Below are 17,907 nucleotides of genomic sequence, written 5' to 3'. Positions count from 1 at the left end.
ACTACATTAATTCTAGTTGCCTTTTATCACCATACATAGTTACAATTTTTTTCCCTGTGATGAAAACTTTCAAGCTCTACTTTCTTAGTACCTTTCAAAACACAATACAGTAACATCAACTATAGACCCCATTGCAGTACATTAAATCCCCATGACTATTTCATAATTGGAATTCTCTATACTTTGCCTTCACCCATTTCATCTGCCCCCATGCCCAACTTCTAGCAGGCAATCTGTTCTCTATATTCATAACTCAGGTTTTTATTTTGGTTTTAGGTTACACATACGTAAGTGAGATCAGACTTTATTTGCCTATCTCTGTCTGACGTATTTCACTTAGCATAATGAACTCAGAGTCCACCCAGATTTTTGTAAGTGACAAGATTTCATTTTTTTTATAGTTCAAAATAATATGCCATTATATATACTATATTTTCCTCATTCATTAATCCATAGATGGACACTTGGGTTGTTGCTTTTTTCCCTTAACACATTGTCTGTGGTTTCCTCTTCAATTAGCAACTAGGTAATAACTGGAGGCATCACTTATACAGACATCAGGTTTTATTTGCATTGGTGGTAGTCCCAAACTGGGGGGTACAGATGACTCATGGCTACAATGTGATAATGTGGGAAGGACTTTAGAAGTTGGGCTTTAGCACATCTTGTCCTAGCCATGCAGCTTTAGTAAGTGACTGATACACCCAGGGGTGTGTCTTTGCCATCAGACATTAGGGGGATTGAATGAAATAACAAATATATAAAAAAAGTACCTGCCCGTTACATGGCCTATAGTTTATGATGTTGAAAAATAATGGTTTACATTGAATTTGAAGTTACGCTGAGTACAAGAAAGTTGTCAAGATGTCCTTTACTTTTGTTATCTCTTCTCCCTCCATATCATTGCTGCCCAGTTGGCCTCTGTGATCATAGTATAACTGAAATTACTGACAGAATGGCAAAATCCCACCCTCAATTAGCCTTCTACTCAGACTATTAAAAGCCTTATCCCTGTTTACTCTCTCATACCTGGAAGGCAACAGTGTACCCAGCGCTCATGCCCTCTAGTTGAAAGGACATCACTGAGGGGGGGGCACTGACAGCAATCCAGTCTTCTAATGTTTTTTTTGTTTCACTTTGGTTGGAAATTCGATAGAAAATTTCAAATTTTGTTAACACTCCATTTTCATGCTTAGGCTTACTCCATCTAAATTCCACCACAACTTCCTTCTTGTTGCTGTATTTTCCACTAGGTAATACAAATATTCTGGGATTCTCTGGTGCTGATGGAACTGAAAAGCAGAGACACAAATAATGCAGAAAAGATAAGGTTGACTTTTACCACTCCTGATGAGGGTGTAGATCACCTTAGTAATAAATATTTATCTTTCCAGACAGTGGAGGTCTATCTTTCTCATTCTTTTTAAAAAAAATATTTGTTTATCTATGTATACAAAAACTGGGGTACAGGAGCAGTGTTGCGGGGGGTGAGAGGATTTACCAGAGCCAAAGTGGGTAGCAGAACAGGCAGACTGACTGAAACACACTGCTGAAGGGAGCAATGGGTGAGACAGAAGAGGTCTGCTGCACTGTGTGGGTAGCTCCCTGGCCAGCCATGGATGGAACTTGTGCTGCAGAGGCTGCAGACAGCTTCACAGCGCTGTGCTTAACCCCTTGTGGCACCAGGGAGGACCTTTATCTCATTCTTAAATACCTTCAGGAGAGAAGACTTGATAGATTTCTTTAGGGAGTTAGACTGGTATTTCAGCAAATCTTCCTTGTCTCCAACCCCAAACCCTCTTACTACCACTTATATACATCTTTCTTTTCTTTGCCCTGTACAGTCAGACAGTGACTGATTCTCCTTATAAAACGCAATGTTTGTTGTCATCCTAGCAATGATTTACCCAGCGGTGGAAATGGCAGCAACCAGGAAGGCAGGCAGTGACTCCATCCAGCATGGCTAGGACGTAATGTTCAGGAGGTAAAATATGCCCCTCTCACCTTGAACACCCCTCCGAGGAGAGAGAAACTATCCCAGGAATATGGCTTGGAGGCCCCATTTTTTTCTAAGGCCAAACCAAGCAATGTAGTCTCTCTCTGTCTTCTAATCAGTTTCTTCTTTCTCAATCAAGAGCAATTTCTTTGCCCAATTTCCAAGAACCTCCATCCTAGATGCCTCTCTTCTTCCTCAGAGCTCCTCCATATGGTCCCCTCCCACTGCCCCATTCCCATAGCACTGCTTCTTAATGTTCAGCACTAACATTGTTATCCAACCTCCACACCCCCTTACACTGTACTCACATGGGAGACCTCTTTGCTTCACGCTTCAGGGCCCAACTCAAGTTTCCATCCCCCAAAGGCCTTCCAGGCCACACCAATCCCTAAGCATCACCTTTCATTAGAACACTGCGGTAGCTTGATCTAGGTGAAGGTTTAGTAGTCATGTCTGTTCACTCTATGCTATCCTACTCAGTCATCTCTATCTTATTTCTGTTATGTGCAGCACAAAAAAAGAGGCAATAGTAGATGGACACCACTGTTGACTGAGTCTCTTACTCCCTACCAGGTCTTATGCTAGGAAGTTTATATAAATTAAATCAATGATACTATTATTTGCCAACATTTTAAGAAATGACTGAATGGGTCAAGTCTCCGTCCTGTCACTTATTAATTATTTTATAGTGGGCAACTACTGGGCTTCTGTTTTCTGATTGCATACCTGAAATAATCACCCCTGTCCTATCTACCTCAGATCTGTGTGAAGGTCAAATGAAGGTCAAATGAAGTGATAAAATGATGTTTCTGACACATGATAGGAATAAATAAAAGTTTAATAAAGGAATGATACATATGAATGTGCTTTGTGCACTTTAAATATATATAAAAACACAACTAGCATCCTCTTAAAAATAAGTATATTCCAAAGAAAAACATTAATTTTAAACATCAGTTATTCACTTAGGAAGCACTGGGAGCTAGCTTCAGTAAAATCATTTTCCAATAAGTCAACCTTCCAAGAAACTATCTTTGTTCTTAAATATCTATTTTCTTTATGAAGCATTTCACAAATTACCTGAAACATCTTTCCACATCTTTTATTTCATAACAATCAAGTGACACTGTCTTTAAGACATCTTTGAACTATTCTTTTGGAATAAATTATGTAAATTTAGTTTAATGATGCTATTCTAATCCTCAGAAAATTATTGAAAGGATATCGAATACAGACACATCTACAAAACTGAAAGTTCTTTAAAAATATTAACTCTCCATTCTAAGAGGATAGAAAACATTTTTTTAAAGATATATTAACCCCTGTACCTGTTTCAGGTGCTCGAAGTGATAAAGATGTTTTGGGGCCCTTTCCCCAGTAGGTATAAGGAGTGACAGAAAGATTAAAGGAGGCATAGGGCTCCAGTCCTTCCACAGTAAATACAGGTAAAGGCTGGTGTTCACTAGCCAGGAACTAAAATAAAAACACAAAGCATTTTCTTGGGGAGAGAATCATAAAATCATTTATGCGTAATTAAAATCTCCAAACATTTGACAAATAAAGTCAAAATTTGAATTTTGCAAATGTTAATGTTGTTAAGTTAGGCTTTTTACCACAAAGACCAGTTAAAATGTATCTAATACAGCAGTTGCTAACAGTAACCATAAGGTAGCCCCAGTCCAGCCCTAGACAAGATCCTCAGGCGTAATCTTAACAACCACATGCTAGAGGAACAACAAAGGAGATGAGGTTGACCAGGGAAAGGAAGGCCAAATCAATGGGACAAGACTCACATAAGTGGTATAGCCTGCTTTAGAAATGGAAGTTACAAGAACCAATGCCATACCTTAGAATGAGCACTAAATTCCACACTGTAGAAAATTACACCCCAATCTACTTTCGGGGCAGCATTCCACAGGATTTGAAAACTTGAAGCATTTCCTTCTATCCTAAATGAAGACTCTTGAACAGATTCTGGGATGACTTTAGGGGTAGAGGAAAAGTTCCCTATGAAAGAAAGAAAGAATAGAGGGAGAATTTAGGATTATCAATAATCATTGAAAAGTAATAGAAACAGCTAATCATCAGGAGTCAAACAAAATTTTCCTTTCCTTTAATATATCCTGAAAATCTTTGTTTGATTATTTCAGGCTTTATGTTTGGGTTAAGCTTAAGATGAGCACAAGATAAACAACAGAAACTACTAAGAGCTTTTTCTCTTAAAACATAATTTTTAAGGGGAAAGTGCCAACTCAAACATTTATTTAACGGAAAGTGCAGGGGGTCAGGGCAAAGAGCATGCAGGCATACGATAGTTTGTACCTGGTAGAGGCTTAAGCGATGTCTGGATAATTGTGAACTGATTAAACTTGGCTGGTTCCAAAATAGAGACACTAGTTCTCTGACCAATTTCTTGGGCTGTGATAATCCTAAAGCCATTGATCCAGAAAAGCCGACCACTGTAGTACATCAGTGCATTCTGGGAAATTTCAGAAGTGCTCCAGGCTGCAAATTCTGTGATGATGGGATCACCAACACTGTTAAAACATGACACCAATTAGTGTGCATTTGGAGTGAAGAAAGAGCTAGTGTAGTGCATGCAAGTAATGAAGAGAATACATCTTTGTAAATGTATGTTCTTGTGTATATGAAAACAAAGAGAAAATATTTTGCAACAATAATTGTTATTATTCTTAGTTCCATATTATGTTTTTTATTTACATTTTTCTGAAAGTATGCCTAAAGCAAATTATATAGGAGCTTTTCTTATTAATGTGATATTGCAATAAAGAGAGTATTACAAAAATTTTAAAAAATAGTTGCTTTTTGCTAATACCCTACTTTAAAGGCACAATCTGAATTCATTAATTCAATAATCATATCAAAGCTTGAACTTATTCCATAATCTCTACATTGCTTGCATTAGCAGAACACAGAAGGCTATAATTTAAGGGCAGGGATGGGGAGGGGTTATTGGGAAGGACACCAGAAAATTTCTGTGACAATGGATATATCTATGTCTTAAAATGCATTTGTCAAAACTGATATAATAGAATATCATGTGTATTACACCTAATTTTAATATGCAAAAGTATAAAAAACTGTGCAGGAAAAAATATCTAACGCTAATATGAAAGATGTAGAACTGCTAACAAGAGAAGGACAGGAGGTTTAGTTTGAAGATACAGTTTCAGAAGATAATTCATGTGATCCTTTTCTACTCTCCAGTTTTCATTTGTGTCATGTAGGATGATTTCTGCCTTGCCTCCATAATGTACACTCTACTTTCTTAAGAAACGGAAAGACCCTTCACCCTCTTCCTGATCTCTTGAGAAGCATTCTTTCTTTTCATGTATGTATTTATTTTTAATTGAGGTGATATTAGGATACCCCCACCATAGTGCACCCACCACCAAGAAGTTTTTTTATTAGGGTTTCCACTGTATTCTCTCTATACTTCATCATAGTATTCACCGTATTCTACTATAATTAGTTGCTCACAAATTTATCTTTCCTCACAAGTACAATGCATGCCACAAAATGGATAATTAATATATTTATTAAAAGAATAAATGAACTTTCATGCAAAATCATTTGTAACTGAATATCAAGTCATTCTCTTATTCCCAACGGACTGGCTTCAGGGAATATTACTTACCTTTGCCCTCGAAGAACTGCTGTGTACAGATGAATACATTGACTATCTTGAACCAACCAATACAGGAGCCCGTCACTGAGATCTAAAGTTAGAGCAATTACCTAAATAGAAAATATAATATGAAAACAAATCAAATACATATTTGAAGTATACCTTTGTGAACAAGTCACACTCAAGCTATAGAGTTCTCCTTAATGGCCTCTTTGGAATAATACTTTTAGTTATTTTTATCTTTCACTGAATATAAAAATTATGTGATTATGTGTAACATGCTGTCTTTAGGTCTATACACTGATTTCCTAAGAATCTCCAAAAGGCAAGGACTATTTGCTATTCGCAGCTATATGCTTAGCTCTATGGTTCTCGAAATTTGATTCAAGGATCAGTAGCATCCCCATCATCTGGGAACTTGCTATAAATACAAATTCTCAACCACACTCCAGGTCTTACTGAATCAAGAACAAGTGTTCCAGAGAGGGATCTCCATAAAAAGGAGAGGTTCCATGTTCCTTGGCCCCACCTAATGAAGACTAGAGCAGAATGGTGAAGGTAAGCTAGAGAGGACTTAGAATACTGAGAAGAGATGTCTTCAAGGAGACACGTGGGAGACATGTGAAGTCCTGCTTATTTCTCAGCTTTAGACTTGCACCAGGGACTTGGGGGCCATGGAAGGAGACACATGGAATGGAGACATATAAAGACACTTGGAAGGGATGTGCGTGAGAGACACCTGGGGAGGCTGACAATGCAAACCTTTATCTTGCTTACTGGTTTCTTCTGCCCCTTTCCTATGGTTCCCTGCCAGCAGGTACCTTAGACTGATGGCAAGCTTTGGCGTTCAGCAGACCCACTTCGGACCAACCTTGTTTGACTGCACATTTACACACAAGGGGATGGGCAACTTTGAGTGTTTCATTAGGAAACTATTACCATTTATTATTAATTTTTTTTTAATACAAGCACTGGGTACAGTCAGAAGAGCAGGAGGGTAAGAGAATTTACCAGAGCCAGAGCGGGGAACAGAACAGGCAGAATGACGAAGAACACTGCTGAGAGGAGCAGCAGGCATGGCAGAAGTCTGCGTACCGTGTGGGACCCTCGCTGGTGGCCGGGGATTGAACCTGCACTGCAGAGGCTGCGCACAGCCCAGCCCTCAACCGCTGGGCCACCAGGGGAGGCCCTATTACCATTTCTTTTCTTCTGTCTCTGGGCAAACTATTCAGTTAAAGTTCTTACACGCTATGAATATGCTTTGTCTTTCATGTGGTGGATGGCAGAACCCCATCAGAGTGTGTAGGTTTGGGAGTCTCTGGATGTCTTTCAGTCTGCCCACTAACTATGACCATAACTCTGAACTCTTCAGCCACGTAAATCTATCAGCTTCAATATTGCTCAAATTGGTTGTTCTCAAACATTGCTGCACATTAGAGTCACCTATGGGTTTTTTTCACATTTCACATTTTCAACTGCCAGAATGCATCCTATTAAATTTTGTTCTCTAGTGTGTCTTTTAATTCCCTAAATCATTCTAAGGTGCAGCCAAGTTCAAGAACCAATGTTTTAAATTATTTCAAATTGTGTTTTCTGCTAATTACAACTAAAACATTCTGATACACTTGAAAAATACAATATACACAGGATTTTAAGTGTTATACTTGGATAGAATCATCTGCATGTAAAGTTCTATTTCCAGCTGACACCTGAAAATTATTTGTTACTCTTAGTTGTCCTCCTGATACAATCCATGTCATAATTTTATCCAGTTGTCTAGGCAAGACCTGAGGAAAGACTGTTCTCCTATAAACAGAGTGCATGAAATAGAACTTATGATCCAAGGGATCTTTTTACTTTCTTTAGCTTTATTGGTATTTTTTGAATAAGCTGAGATTGGCAGGACTCCGACTTGACCATAGTGTAGTGTCTATATAGCCGACATAGAGGCTGCAGCGTATCAGGTAGCATTAAAGGATTACCCCTTTAGCAAGATACAGCAACATATAGACAAAAATCAAGAGGCCACTGGAAAATGTAGTAAGAATACAATAAGGCATAAAAGAGCTAAAAATACTTGCTGACAATTTATCCAAAACCTTATGCAAAGAAATAATCCTAGACTTAATGACTATTAAGACACTTTACTTGTCATAAATGACTTTCTTTTGCCAAAAAAACTATTCTAACAATTCCCAACCTTTGGGAATTGAATCATGTCCTTGTTTAAAGCTAAGAGAGACATTCCGATGATTTTTCTAATTAAAAGGGACATCATGTTAATACTGTTTACTGATTTATGATGAGATGCACCGAGGTTTCCCAAATTACACACTATTTCTATTTTTTTCTCCTTACAAAGAAGATTGTCCAATCCATTTGCTGGAGTACAACAAACTATCTAAACTATAAGTAAAATTCAGGTGTCAGGTCATTACCCCATTCCTTTGCATCAGTCATTTGGGCCCATGTTTAAATAGAATCAGAAGGTATTCCATAACCTTTTTGGTAACCATTGATATATATAATGAACCTCGTCCTTAGAAATAATTTATCTTATCTAAAATAAAACTTTGAAGTTTAATCCTATGGTTAAATGTACTATGACTTATACATATGATATATATATAGATATATAGAGATATATACACACACACTATGAGCCTGATCCATGGCAAAAAGTATCTTTTCACTTTAGATAAATATCTCATTTTATTGTCTCTTCATCACACAAGTACTGTACGTTTTGAGTAATAATTGGCCAACCATATTGATTATACCTGCTGGTTGCAAACTATCTTAGAACTCCATGATAAAATGTGAGTGACATACAAAAGTGATGTCAGCAACATAAGGAGTTTTGCTTGGTGCCAAATGTGTTGCCTTCAAAACAACCACTAGTGTTAGTAGAGACAGATTCCTCACACCTGGAACCAAGACTGATTTACACAAACAGCAACACTTGCTAGTCTGTGAGAGGATTTGGGAAATTTAAAGAAAGAGTATTGCCTCCAAACATGCTGAAAAAATCTGACTCACTCATTTACAGAAACATCTCCATAATCACTCTAGTGCTCTCCTGAGTGAAAATATCTCAAAAGTTAGATCAGAGCAGTGAGAGATTACTGACAAAGCCCTGGGAGTGGACAGGAAGTTACTCTTAATATAACAGTATTTTTAAGTATGCTTTTACAAAAATTAAAATACTTTGACTTAACATTTTTTATAATAAATTTTATTGTTATATTCCCCATACAATTGCAGCCCCCCCATTCTGACCCCAATCCCTCCCCTCCCGCCCCCGCCCCCCTAAAAGTGTCTCTGGTTCATAGTTTTTTGTTGATTTTGATTTTCACTTTCTTATAGTTATTCATTTTCCTGGTCCCTTATTTAAGTTTTCTAGATTCCTGCTATGAGTGAGACCATCCGGTATTTTTCTTTTTCTTTTTGGCTTATTTCGCTGAGCATGATCCCTTCCAGCGCCATCCATGTTGCTGCAAATTGCATGTGTTTATCTTATTTGAATGCTGAGTAATATTCCATGGTGTATATGTACCACATCTTCTTGATCCAGTCATCTATTTTTGGGCATTTGGGTTGTTTCCAAAGCTTAGCTATTGTAAACAGTGCTGCTATAAACATAGGGGTGCAGGTGTTCTTTGGAATTGATGTTTCTGTGTCCTTTGGGTAAATATCTAGGAGTGGAATTGCTGGATCATATGGAAGCTCTATGTTTAGTAGGTCCAGAAATCTCCACACAGCTTTCCACAGTGGTTGGACCAGTTTGCACTCCCACCAACAGTGCAGAAGAGTTCCTTTTTCTCCACACCCTCGCCAACATTTGTTGTTGCTAGTTTTTTTAATATGTGCCATTCTCACTGGTGTAAGATGGTATCTCATGGTAGTTTTGATTTGCATTTCCCTGATGACAAGTGATGTTGAACATTTTTTCATATGCCTGTTGGCCATTTGCATTTCCTCTTCAGAGAAGTTTCTTTTTAGCTCTTCTGCCCATTTTTTGACTGGATTCTTTTCTTTGTTGTTGTTGAGTCTCATCAGCTCTTTGCAGATTTTTGTGATCAGTCCTTTATCATTAGTGTTGGGTGCAAAAATGTTCTCCCAGTTGGTGGGGTTTCTCTTTGTTTTTGTTATTGTCTCTTTTGCTGTGCAGAAGCTCTTTAATTTGATGTAGTCCCAGCTGTTTATCTTTGCCTTCACTATCACTGCTTTGGGTGATGTGTCTGTAAAGATGTCTTTGATGTGCAAATCACGTAGTGTTTCGCCTATATTTCCTTCTATGTATTTTATGGTTTCAGGTCTTATGTCTAGTTCTTTAATCCATTTTGAGTTGATTTTTGTGTATGGTGTGAGGTAGTGGTCAAGCTTCATTCTTTTGCATGTAGCGACCCAGTTTTCCCAGCACCATTTATTGAACAAACTTTCTTTGCTCCAATGCATAGTCTTTGCTCCTTTGTCAAAGATTAGTTGACCATAAATCTGTGGGTTTATTTCTGGATTTTCTATTCGATTCCATTGGTCTGTATGTCTGTTCTTGTTCCAATACCATGCAGTTTTGATGATTATGGCTTTGTAGTATAGTTTGAAGTCTGGGAGTGTAATGCCTCCATTCCCTTCTTTTTTTTTCAGGAGAGCTTTGGCTATTCGGGGTTTTTTGTGATTCCATATGAATTTCATCAATAATTGTTCTATTTCTTTGAAGAATGACATTGAAATTTGGATTGGAATCGCATTGAATCTGTATATTGCTTTTGGAAGGATGGCCATTTTAATAATGTTTATTCTTCCAATCCATGAGCAGGGGATGTCTCTCCATTTCTTTGTGTCTTCTTCTATTTCTTTTAACAGTGTTTTATAGTTTTCTTTGTATAGGTCCTTTACCTCTTTTGTTAGATTTATTCCCAAATATTTGATTTTTTTTGTTTCAATAACAAAAGGGATGGTTTTTTTGATTTCTTCTTCTTCAGATTTATTGTTTGTGTATAGGAAGGCTACTGACTTTTGCGTGTTGATTTTGTATCCTGCCACTTTACTGAACTGATTGATGAGTTGAATTAGCTTTTCTGTGGAGTTTTTGGGGTTCTCTATGTATAATATCATATCGTCTGCAAATAGTGATAGTTTGACTTCTTCTTTTCCTATTTGGATTCCTTGGATGTCTTTCTCTTGTCTTATTGCCCTGGCTAGGACTTCCAGTATTATATTGAAAAGCAGTGGTGAGAGTGGACATCCTTGTCTTGTTCCAGATCTTAATGGAATTGCTTTCAGCTTTTCACCATTGAGAATGATACTGGCTGTTGGCTTGTCATAGATGGCCTTTATGATGTTGAGGTATGTTCCTTGTATCCCAAGAATTTCAAGGGCTTTTATCATGAATGGGTGTTGCACTTTGTCGAAAGCTTTCTCAGCATCTATTGATATTATCATATGGTTTTTATATTTCTTTTTGTTGATGTGTTGGATAACGTTGATTGATTTTCGGATGTTAAACCATCCTTGTGCCCCTGGAATGAATCCTACTTGGTCGTGGTGAATTATCTTATGGATACATTGTTGGATTCTGATAGCTAAAATTTTATTGAGGATTTTTGCATCAGTGTTCATTAGGGAGATTGGCCTGTAGTTTTCCTTTTTTGTGTTGTCCTTGTTCGGTTTTGGTATTAGTGTAATGTTGGCTTCATAGAACGTGTTTGGTATTGTCCCTTCCTTCTCAATTTTTTGGAAGAGTTTGTGAAGGATAGGCACTAATTCGTCTCTGAATGTTTGGTAGAATTCATTTGTAAATCCATCAGGTCCTGGGCTTTTGTTTTTGGGGAGGTTTTTGATTACCATTTCAATTTTGCTAATTGTAATTGGTCTGTTTAGGTGTTCTATTTCTTCTTTATCTAGCTTTGGGTGATTGTAGAGTTGTAGGAATTTGTCCATCTCCTCTAGATTGTTAAACTTGTTTCCATATAACTGTTCATAGTAGTTACTGATTATTCTTTTGATTTCTGCTGTGTCCGTTGTGATTTCCCCTCTTTCATTGATGATCCTGTTTATTTGTGCTTTCTCCCTTTTTTCCTTTGTGAGCCTGGCTAGGGGTTTGTCTATTTTATTGATTTTTTCAAAGAACCAGCTCTTGGTTTCATTGATCTTTTGGATTGTTTTTTTAGTTTCAATTTCATTTATTTCTGCTTTGGTTTTTATTATTTCTTTTCTTCTACTGGTTTTGGGGTTTTTTTGTTGTTCTTTTTCTAGATCTTTGAGCTTCGAGATTAGGTTGTTTCTTTGAGTTCTTTCTTGTTTCTTGATGTGAGCTTCTATTGCTATATATTTTCCTCTTATTACTGCTTTTGCTGCATCCCATACATTTAGGATATTGGTGTCCTCCTTGTCGTTCAATTCAAAAAATTTTTTAATTTCTTATTTGATCTCCTCCTTAGTCCAGTGGTCTTCCAGTAGTGTGGTTTTTAATCTCCATGAGGTAGGAAAGTTCCTTGCCTTCTTTTTATGGTTTATTTCTAGTTTGATGCCTTCATGGTCAGAAAAGATGGTTGATATGATTTCAATCTTGGTGTATCTGTTGATGTTTGTCTTGTGCCCCAGTATGTGATCGATCCTGGAGAATGATCCGTGTGCGCTTGAGAAAAATGTGTACTCCGTTTTTTGGGGGTTTAGTGTTCTATAGATGTCTGTTAAGCCCAATTGCTCTAGGTCCTTATTTAGAGCTTTGGTTTCTTTACTTATTTTTTGTCTTGTTGATCTATCCATTGTTGATAGTGGTGTGTTGAAGTCTGCCACTACGTATGTGTTTTCTCTGATGTCTGTTTTCAGAGAGGACAACAGTTGTCTGATATATTTTGGTGCTCCTTCGTTTGGTGAGTATATGTTAATGAGTGTTATTTCTTCTTGAAGTATTGTCCCCTTGATCATAATGTAGTGACCATTGGGGTCTCTTTTTATCTTTTTGAGTTTGAAATCTGTTTTATCTGATATAAGTATAGCTGTTCCTGCTTTCTTTTTTGGTCCATTTGCTTGTAGGATTGTTTTCCATCCTTTAACTTTGAGCCTATTTTTATCTTTTGTAGCTAAATGTGTTTCCTGGAGACAGCAAAAGGTTGGGTTTTGTTTGTTAATCCAGGATGCAACTCTGTGTCTTTTTATTGAAGAGTTTAGTCCATTTACAGTTAGAGTTAATATTGATATGTTAACATCTGTATTTGCCATTGTGTTTGTCTTTCCTTTGATTTTATTTATTTATTCTTTTAATAACTTTTTTTTATTTTTTGGCCTTCTTTCATTGTTATTCGTCCCTCTGAGGTTCTGGCTTTAGGACTCCTTGTAGTATTTTTTGGAGTGGGGGTTTAGTTGCAATGAAATTCCGGAGTTTCTGTTTGTCTGGGAAGGTCCATATTCTTTCTTCAAAGAGGAAGGAGAGCTTTGCGGGATAGAGTATTCTTGGTTGGCATCTGTTTTCTTGGAGTCTGTTGACTATGTCCCTCCACTCTCTCCTTGCCTGTAGTGTTTCTTCGGAGAAGTCTGATGTCAGCCTGATTTGCTTTCCTTTGAATGTTATCTGTTTCTTCCCTCTTGCCAGCTTCATTATTTTTTCCTTGTCCTGGATTCTAGGGAGCTTTACTATTATGTGTCTTGCTGTATTTTTTCTTTTGTCGTGGAAGTTTGGTGTTCTTCTTGCTTCTTGTATATCAATTTTCAGCTCCTTCTTCACATTTGGGAAGTTCTCTTCAATTATCTCTTTGAATATTTTCTCTGTTCCTACTTCTCTCTCCTCTCCTTCTGGTATTCCTATAACTCTTATATTTCCTTTCCTCATGGAGTCAGATAGTTCCCGAAGTCTTTCTTCATTCTTTTTCCTTCGTACTTCTCTTTCCTTTTCTGTTTTGGTTCTTTTTATTTCTGTGTCTTCAAGAGCACTTATTCGTTCTTCCATTTCATCAATTCTGCTTTCATTGCTTTTCCCAGAATTCTTTAGTTCTTCCACTAATTCTTTGATCTCCTGCATTTCTTTTACTTCCCTCTTTAGGGACTCAATTTCATTCTTCTGATCGTTGATTATTTTTCCCTTATCATTGTTTTCCTTTATGACTTCTGTCAGTTTTTTAATCACGGCAATTTTATATTCCCTTTCTGGAAGGCTCAGAAGTTCTTCCAAGTTACTGTCGTTGCAATCTGGGGGCTGGTTTTCTTTTTGTGGTGTGCTTTTTCTCTGGAGAGTTGCTAGGTTGCGTGTGGTTCTTCTCCTCCCTACTGTCTGTTTTCTAATTTACCGTATGCGTTGGGACACCGTGTTGTTGGGACTGGCCGGCATCTTGGGTGAGCTTCTCTGCTCCCCTCTGGTTCCTCCAGGAGTCATCTGTCAGTTTCAAGCAGTCTTTATTGGAGAAAGGTCCCTGTCCTAAAATGTCGATATGGGGACACACTCCCCTGTGCGCCTGGTCTGCCCCAGCGGTAGGTTCCTGCTCCCCTTCTGGGCTTGGACTGAAGGCCAGAGGGGGTCTGTCGTGGGCGAAATTCCCCCGCTCACCTCTGGCTCCTGAGGAAGCCTTCTGCAGGTAGTCTTTACTGAAGAAATGTCCCTGTTCTAAAATGGTGATGTGGGACACACTCCCTGCGCGTCCGGTGTCAGGCACACTCTTCTGCGTGCCTGGTCTGCCCTGGCTGTGGGTGCTCGCTCTCCCTGTGGGCTCAGACTACTTGTTCGGAAGGGGCCGGGTGTGGGCTAACTCCCCAGCTGGCCACTAGCTCCTTCAGGAGCCTCTGCTGGCTTCAAGTCGCTAGGTGGCGCCAGAGATCTCTCCTAGAGCCCTTGGGGAGCTGATTTTCCACCCCGTGGGACAGGGAGCAGAGCGGGGATGGTAGGGTACACCTCAACGGCTTTGGGGTGCTGTGTCTGCCTTGTGCCCCACCGTCGTGGGGAACCCACGCCCCTAATTTCGTGCCCCGGGTCTCAGTTCCAAAGCCCTCAGTTCCAGGACGCGGGCTGTAGCCCAGTTCAGTGGCGCGGGAATGGCGCCTTTTGCACTGCTCCCGTGCCTGGGCGCCTGGTTCCTGCTTACTCAGGGAGGGACCTTCACCTCAGTGAGGACCTCCGAGCATCTCCCCGCAAGCCTAGGTCGTCTCCCAAGCCTAGGTCGCAGGCGCGGGGACCTGGGCAGCCGCTATCCCGGTCTGCACTTGCTTTTCAAGCGCGCTGAGCACGCCGCTATCCGCGCAAGCTTACCGGCAGCCCGGGCTGTGTGCGCGCGTCTCCCGGGGTCTTTGTTCTTCTCTAATGGCGCCCGGAGCCGTTCGCTCACCGCAGCGGCGAATCCTGCAGGGTTCGCCTCAGCTCCCGTTCATGGGTTGTGGTGGCTGCAATAGTTCCTTTCCACTCACAGTCCCGCTTGCTGCGTCCTTTGTTCTTGTTGGCCGTTTTGGTTTGTTGTTTCCCTCCTCTCTGCTGGTCGGAGAGTGCCGCCTTTGTGGGCGGGGGAGGGGAGCAGGGTTCTGCGCTTCCCTCCCTTCTGGTCCTCTTTTATGGCCACTTTCTTCTTCGGGCAGTTTGCTGGAGTCACCCGTTTATCTTCCGTGTCCCAGTTCTCACTGGGACCTGCCGCTTTTCCTCCCTATTAACTTTTTTTTAATGGGAGATCTTACTCGCAGCGTCTCCTCGCCGCCATGTTGCTCCGCCCCCTGACTTAACATTTATTAATGAGACATAAGAAATAGACTTTCTTCAGACTCTGGTGGCTCCAAAGTAGAATTAAGGGATCCTTCCCTTATTTGACAGGAGTAATTAATCTCTGTGGTACTGTAGGGTAAGTGATGGTCAGGCTTTTGCGCTGTTGGCCTTTGTGGCTATCACCTGCGGCCTGAAAGCAGGCGGTGATTGGGAGTCTGGCTCTAGGTACGCACGCCTGATTGTGGATACGTGCAGTATGGTGTGAGCATGCGCAAGTGTGCACACCTGAGCCTTGAGGCTGAGAATATCAGAGCGTCATCACTCAGGCCGGCTGTGGCAGAACGCATAGGAGACAAGAGACAGCTGCAAGAGGAAGAGACCAGAAGACAATGCCAGAGAAAGATTCACAGGGGGCTGCGCGGCTCCTGCCCACCCTGCTCCTGGTTGCCTCACTACAGGTACATAAATTTCTATTTCTTTTAAATATCTGTGTTGAAATCTGCATATGAAAATCAGTTGTCTTTAAATATCCTAGGAATTATTGCCCATATATCCTATGGAACTTGGTAGCAAGCGACTCAACAATTTATTTGTTTGTGAAGATCTAATATAACTTCGTTATGTGTATTTTACCTGTGTCAACAGAAAAAAATGACTAAATTTTTTTAATGTAATATCCCAGGTAGCAATAATTTGAGTGATTTATTTCTCAGAGCTTGTTTCTGTAATTTCTAAATTTCCTACTGCAAACATACATTACTACTATGACAAAAAATAAAATTAAAAAATTTACAGGGGGAGCTAGAGTGTACCTAAAAAGTTTCAAGAAATATAAGTAGTGCTTCTAGAAGTTGAGGAAATAAAAACTTTTTTTTTTAGAGGCATTCCTATACCAGTTATGCTTTTCACATGGTGTTACAATAATGAGATTAACTACTGATTAGTAACCATGAGCTTGGAACCATCCTCACTACTTCCCATCATCCCATTTAATCTTCACAGCAACACTAAAAGTAGGACAATTGTTAATATTCTCATTTTTTTAAATAATGAAACAAATGAAATTGTGGCCTAGGAGCAGTTTTTAGAGCAAAATTGATTTTGAACTATTAAAACACCTAATCACCACTCAATAAGAAGCCCTAAAATAGTCAATAGATTCCTAAAGAATATAAAAAGCCAGAAATTAAAATGCTTTTAAGTGTAGGTTCAGTCAAGAGAAAGCAAATTATAAAAGACTCACTATTATATTTCATTTTTAAACATTTACAAAACTTAGAGGAATTTTGGTTATACCAAGATCTTACTGTCACTGTATTTCCTTCAGATTCTACCTTAACTATTCACAAGCAAAGACACTATTACCGTAACTATACAACAGCACTGTTAAGTATTACTACATGATCAGATCTCATTTTTAGTGTGTTACCTTTTTCCCAGAAAACCAAGGCTGTGCCTGTAGTATCAGGGAACTTTCCCCATTTAGTCGGGTACTTTCAACTGAATATAGTGTGGTCCAATATAGAAATCCTCCAACTGAATCCACCACCATATCATTCACCAACAACTTCACATGAGTCACAATGTCGGTATGTCCTGTCAACAAAGACTGCCTTTGTATCTATAAAACATAACAGTGTGGTCAGTTAAGAATTTTCAAATAACATCATTATTTCTGAATTTATTCAATCATTTATTTTTTTAAAGATTTATTTATGTATGCAAGAGGAGGTGAGGTGTAGGCCAGAGGTGCAGGGGATAAGAGGATTCACCAGAAACAGAGTGAGAAGCAGGACAGGTGAATCTATAGAAATACACTGCTAAGGGGAGCAGCAGGCGAGTCAAGAGAGGTCTGCTGTGCCATGTGGGTCTCCTCCCCGGATGGGGATCAAACTTGTGCTGCAGTGGCAGTGGACAGCTTCACAATGCTGTGACTAACCCCTTTCGCCACCGGGAGGCCCCTATTCAATCATTTATTGATTTTTATTGTAACCATTTGTAATCGCATTCATTCACTTATGCAGCCACAAAAATTATTAACCCTATATGCTGGATAGTGTGTTAAGAAACAAAACAGTCATGGTATCTGCCCTCAAGCAAATTATCTCTTTATATCACTATAGTAAAGGGAGGTAAATTGATTTTGAGTTTAAATACTTGCTCTTCCTAATACACCCAACAATGAAAACACTGCTGAATTAGAATGCATTTGACTGGATTCCCAAAGTTGTGTACATCCTGGTAAATGATGTCTATACTTGCTCCTTTCCTTGAGTATATTTTCCTAATATTACTGCCATTAGAGTACTGTAATATGCTAGCCATTGTACCTATTTACTTTTAAAATACTAGTTCTTATCACCCCCAACAATAAGTCTATAAGGGATTTTTATTTCCTACTTCACGAGTAAACTGGCTTCATAAAAGTTATTCTTCTGAAGCTGAACAGTTTTGTAAGATGGAACAAATACTTGATACCAACATGAATATCTTTCCTTCCAATTCCTCCTTTAAAACTAATTTTAAACTTACCCATTTTAGGGAACATTCTCTGACTAACCTCACTCAAGTCCCTCCTGC

The 17,907-nt window shown here is 39.1% G+C and overlaps 1 protein-coding gene across 1 annotated transcript in view; it reads right to left on the bottom strand.

The window, feature by feature from the left end:
- ROS1 (ROS proto-oncogene 1, receptor tyrosine kinase) overlaps positions 1 to 17,907 on the bottom strand; it is a gene marked incomplete at its 5' end in the record, with an annotated part of 105,732 nt that overhangs the window by 49,365 nt on the left and 38,460 nt on the right. Inside the window, 6 exons of the mRNA XM_084228398.1 lie at positions 1,030 to 1,292; positions 3,325 to 3,469; positions 3,843 to 4,003; positions 4,319 to 4,533; positions 5,655 to 5,755; positions 16,757 to 16,948. Of these exons, the coding sequence (XP_084084524.1) occupies positions 1,030 to 1,292; positions 3,325 to 3,469; positions 3,843 to 4,003; positions 4,319 to 4,533; positions 5,655 to 5,755; positions 16,757 to 16,948 (1,077 nt within the window). The remainder of the gene's footprint in view (positions 1 to 1,029; positions 1,293 to 3,324; positions 3,470 to 3,842; positions 4,004 to 4,318; positions 4,534 to 5,654; positions 5,756 to 16,756; positions 16,949 to 17,907) is intronic.

This window comes from Talpa europaea (genome assembly GCF_964194135.1).
Source record: "Talpa europaea genome assembly, chromosome: 2".
Lineage (NCBI taxonomy): Eukaryota > Metazoa > Chordata > Mammalia > Eulipotyphla > Talpidae > Talpa > Talpa europaea.
The sequence above is the reverse complement of the archived record's forward strand: the minus strand, read 5'-3'. Positions and strand labels throughout refer to the sequence as shown.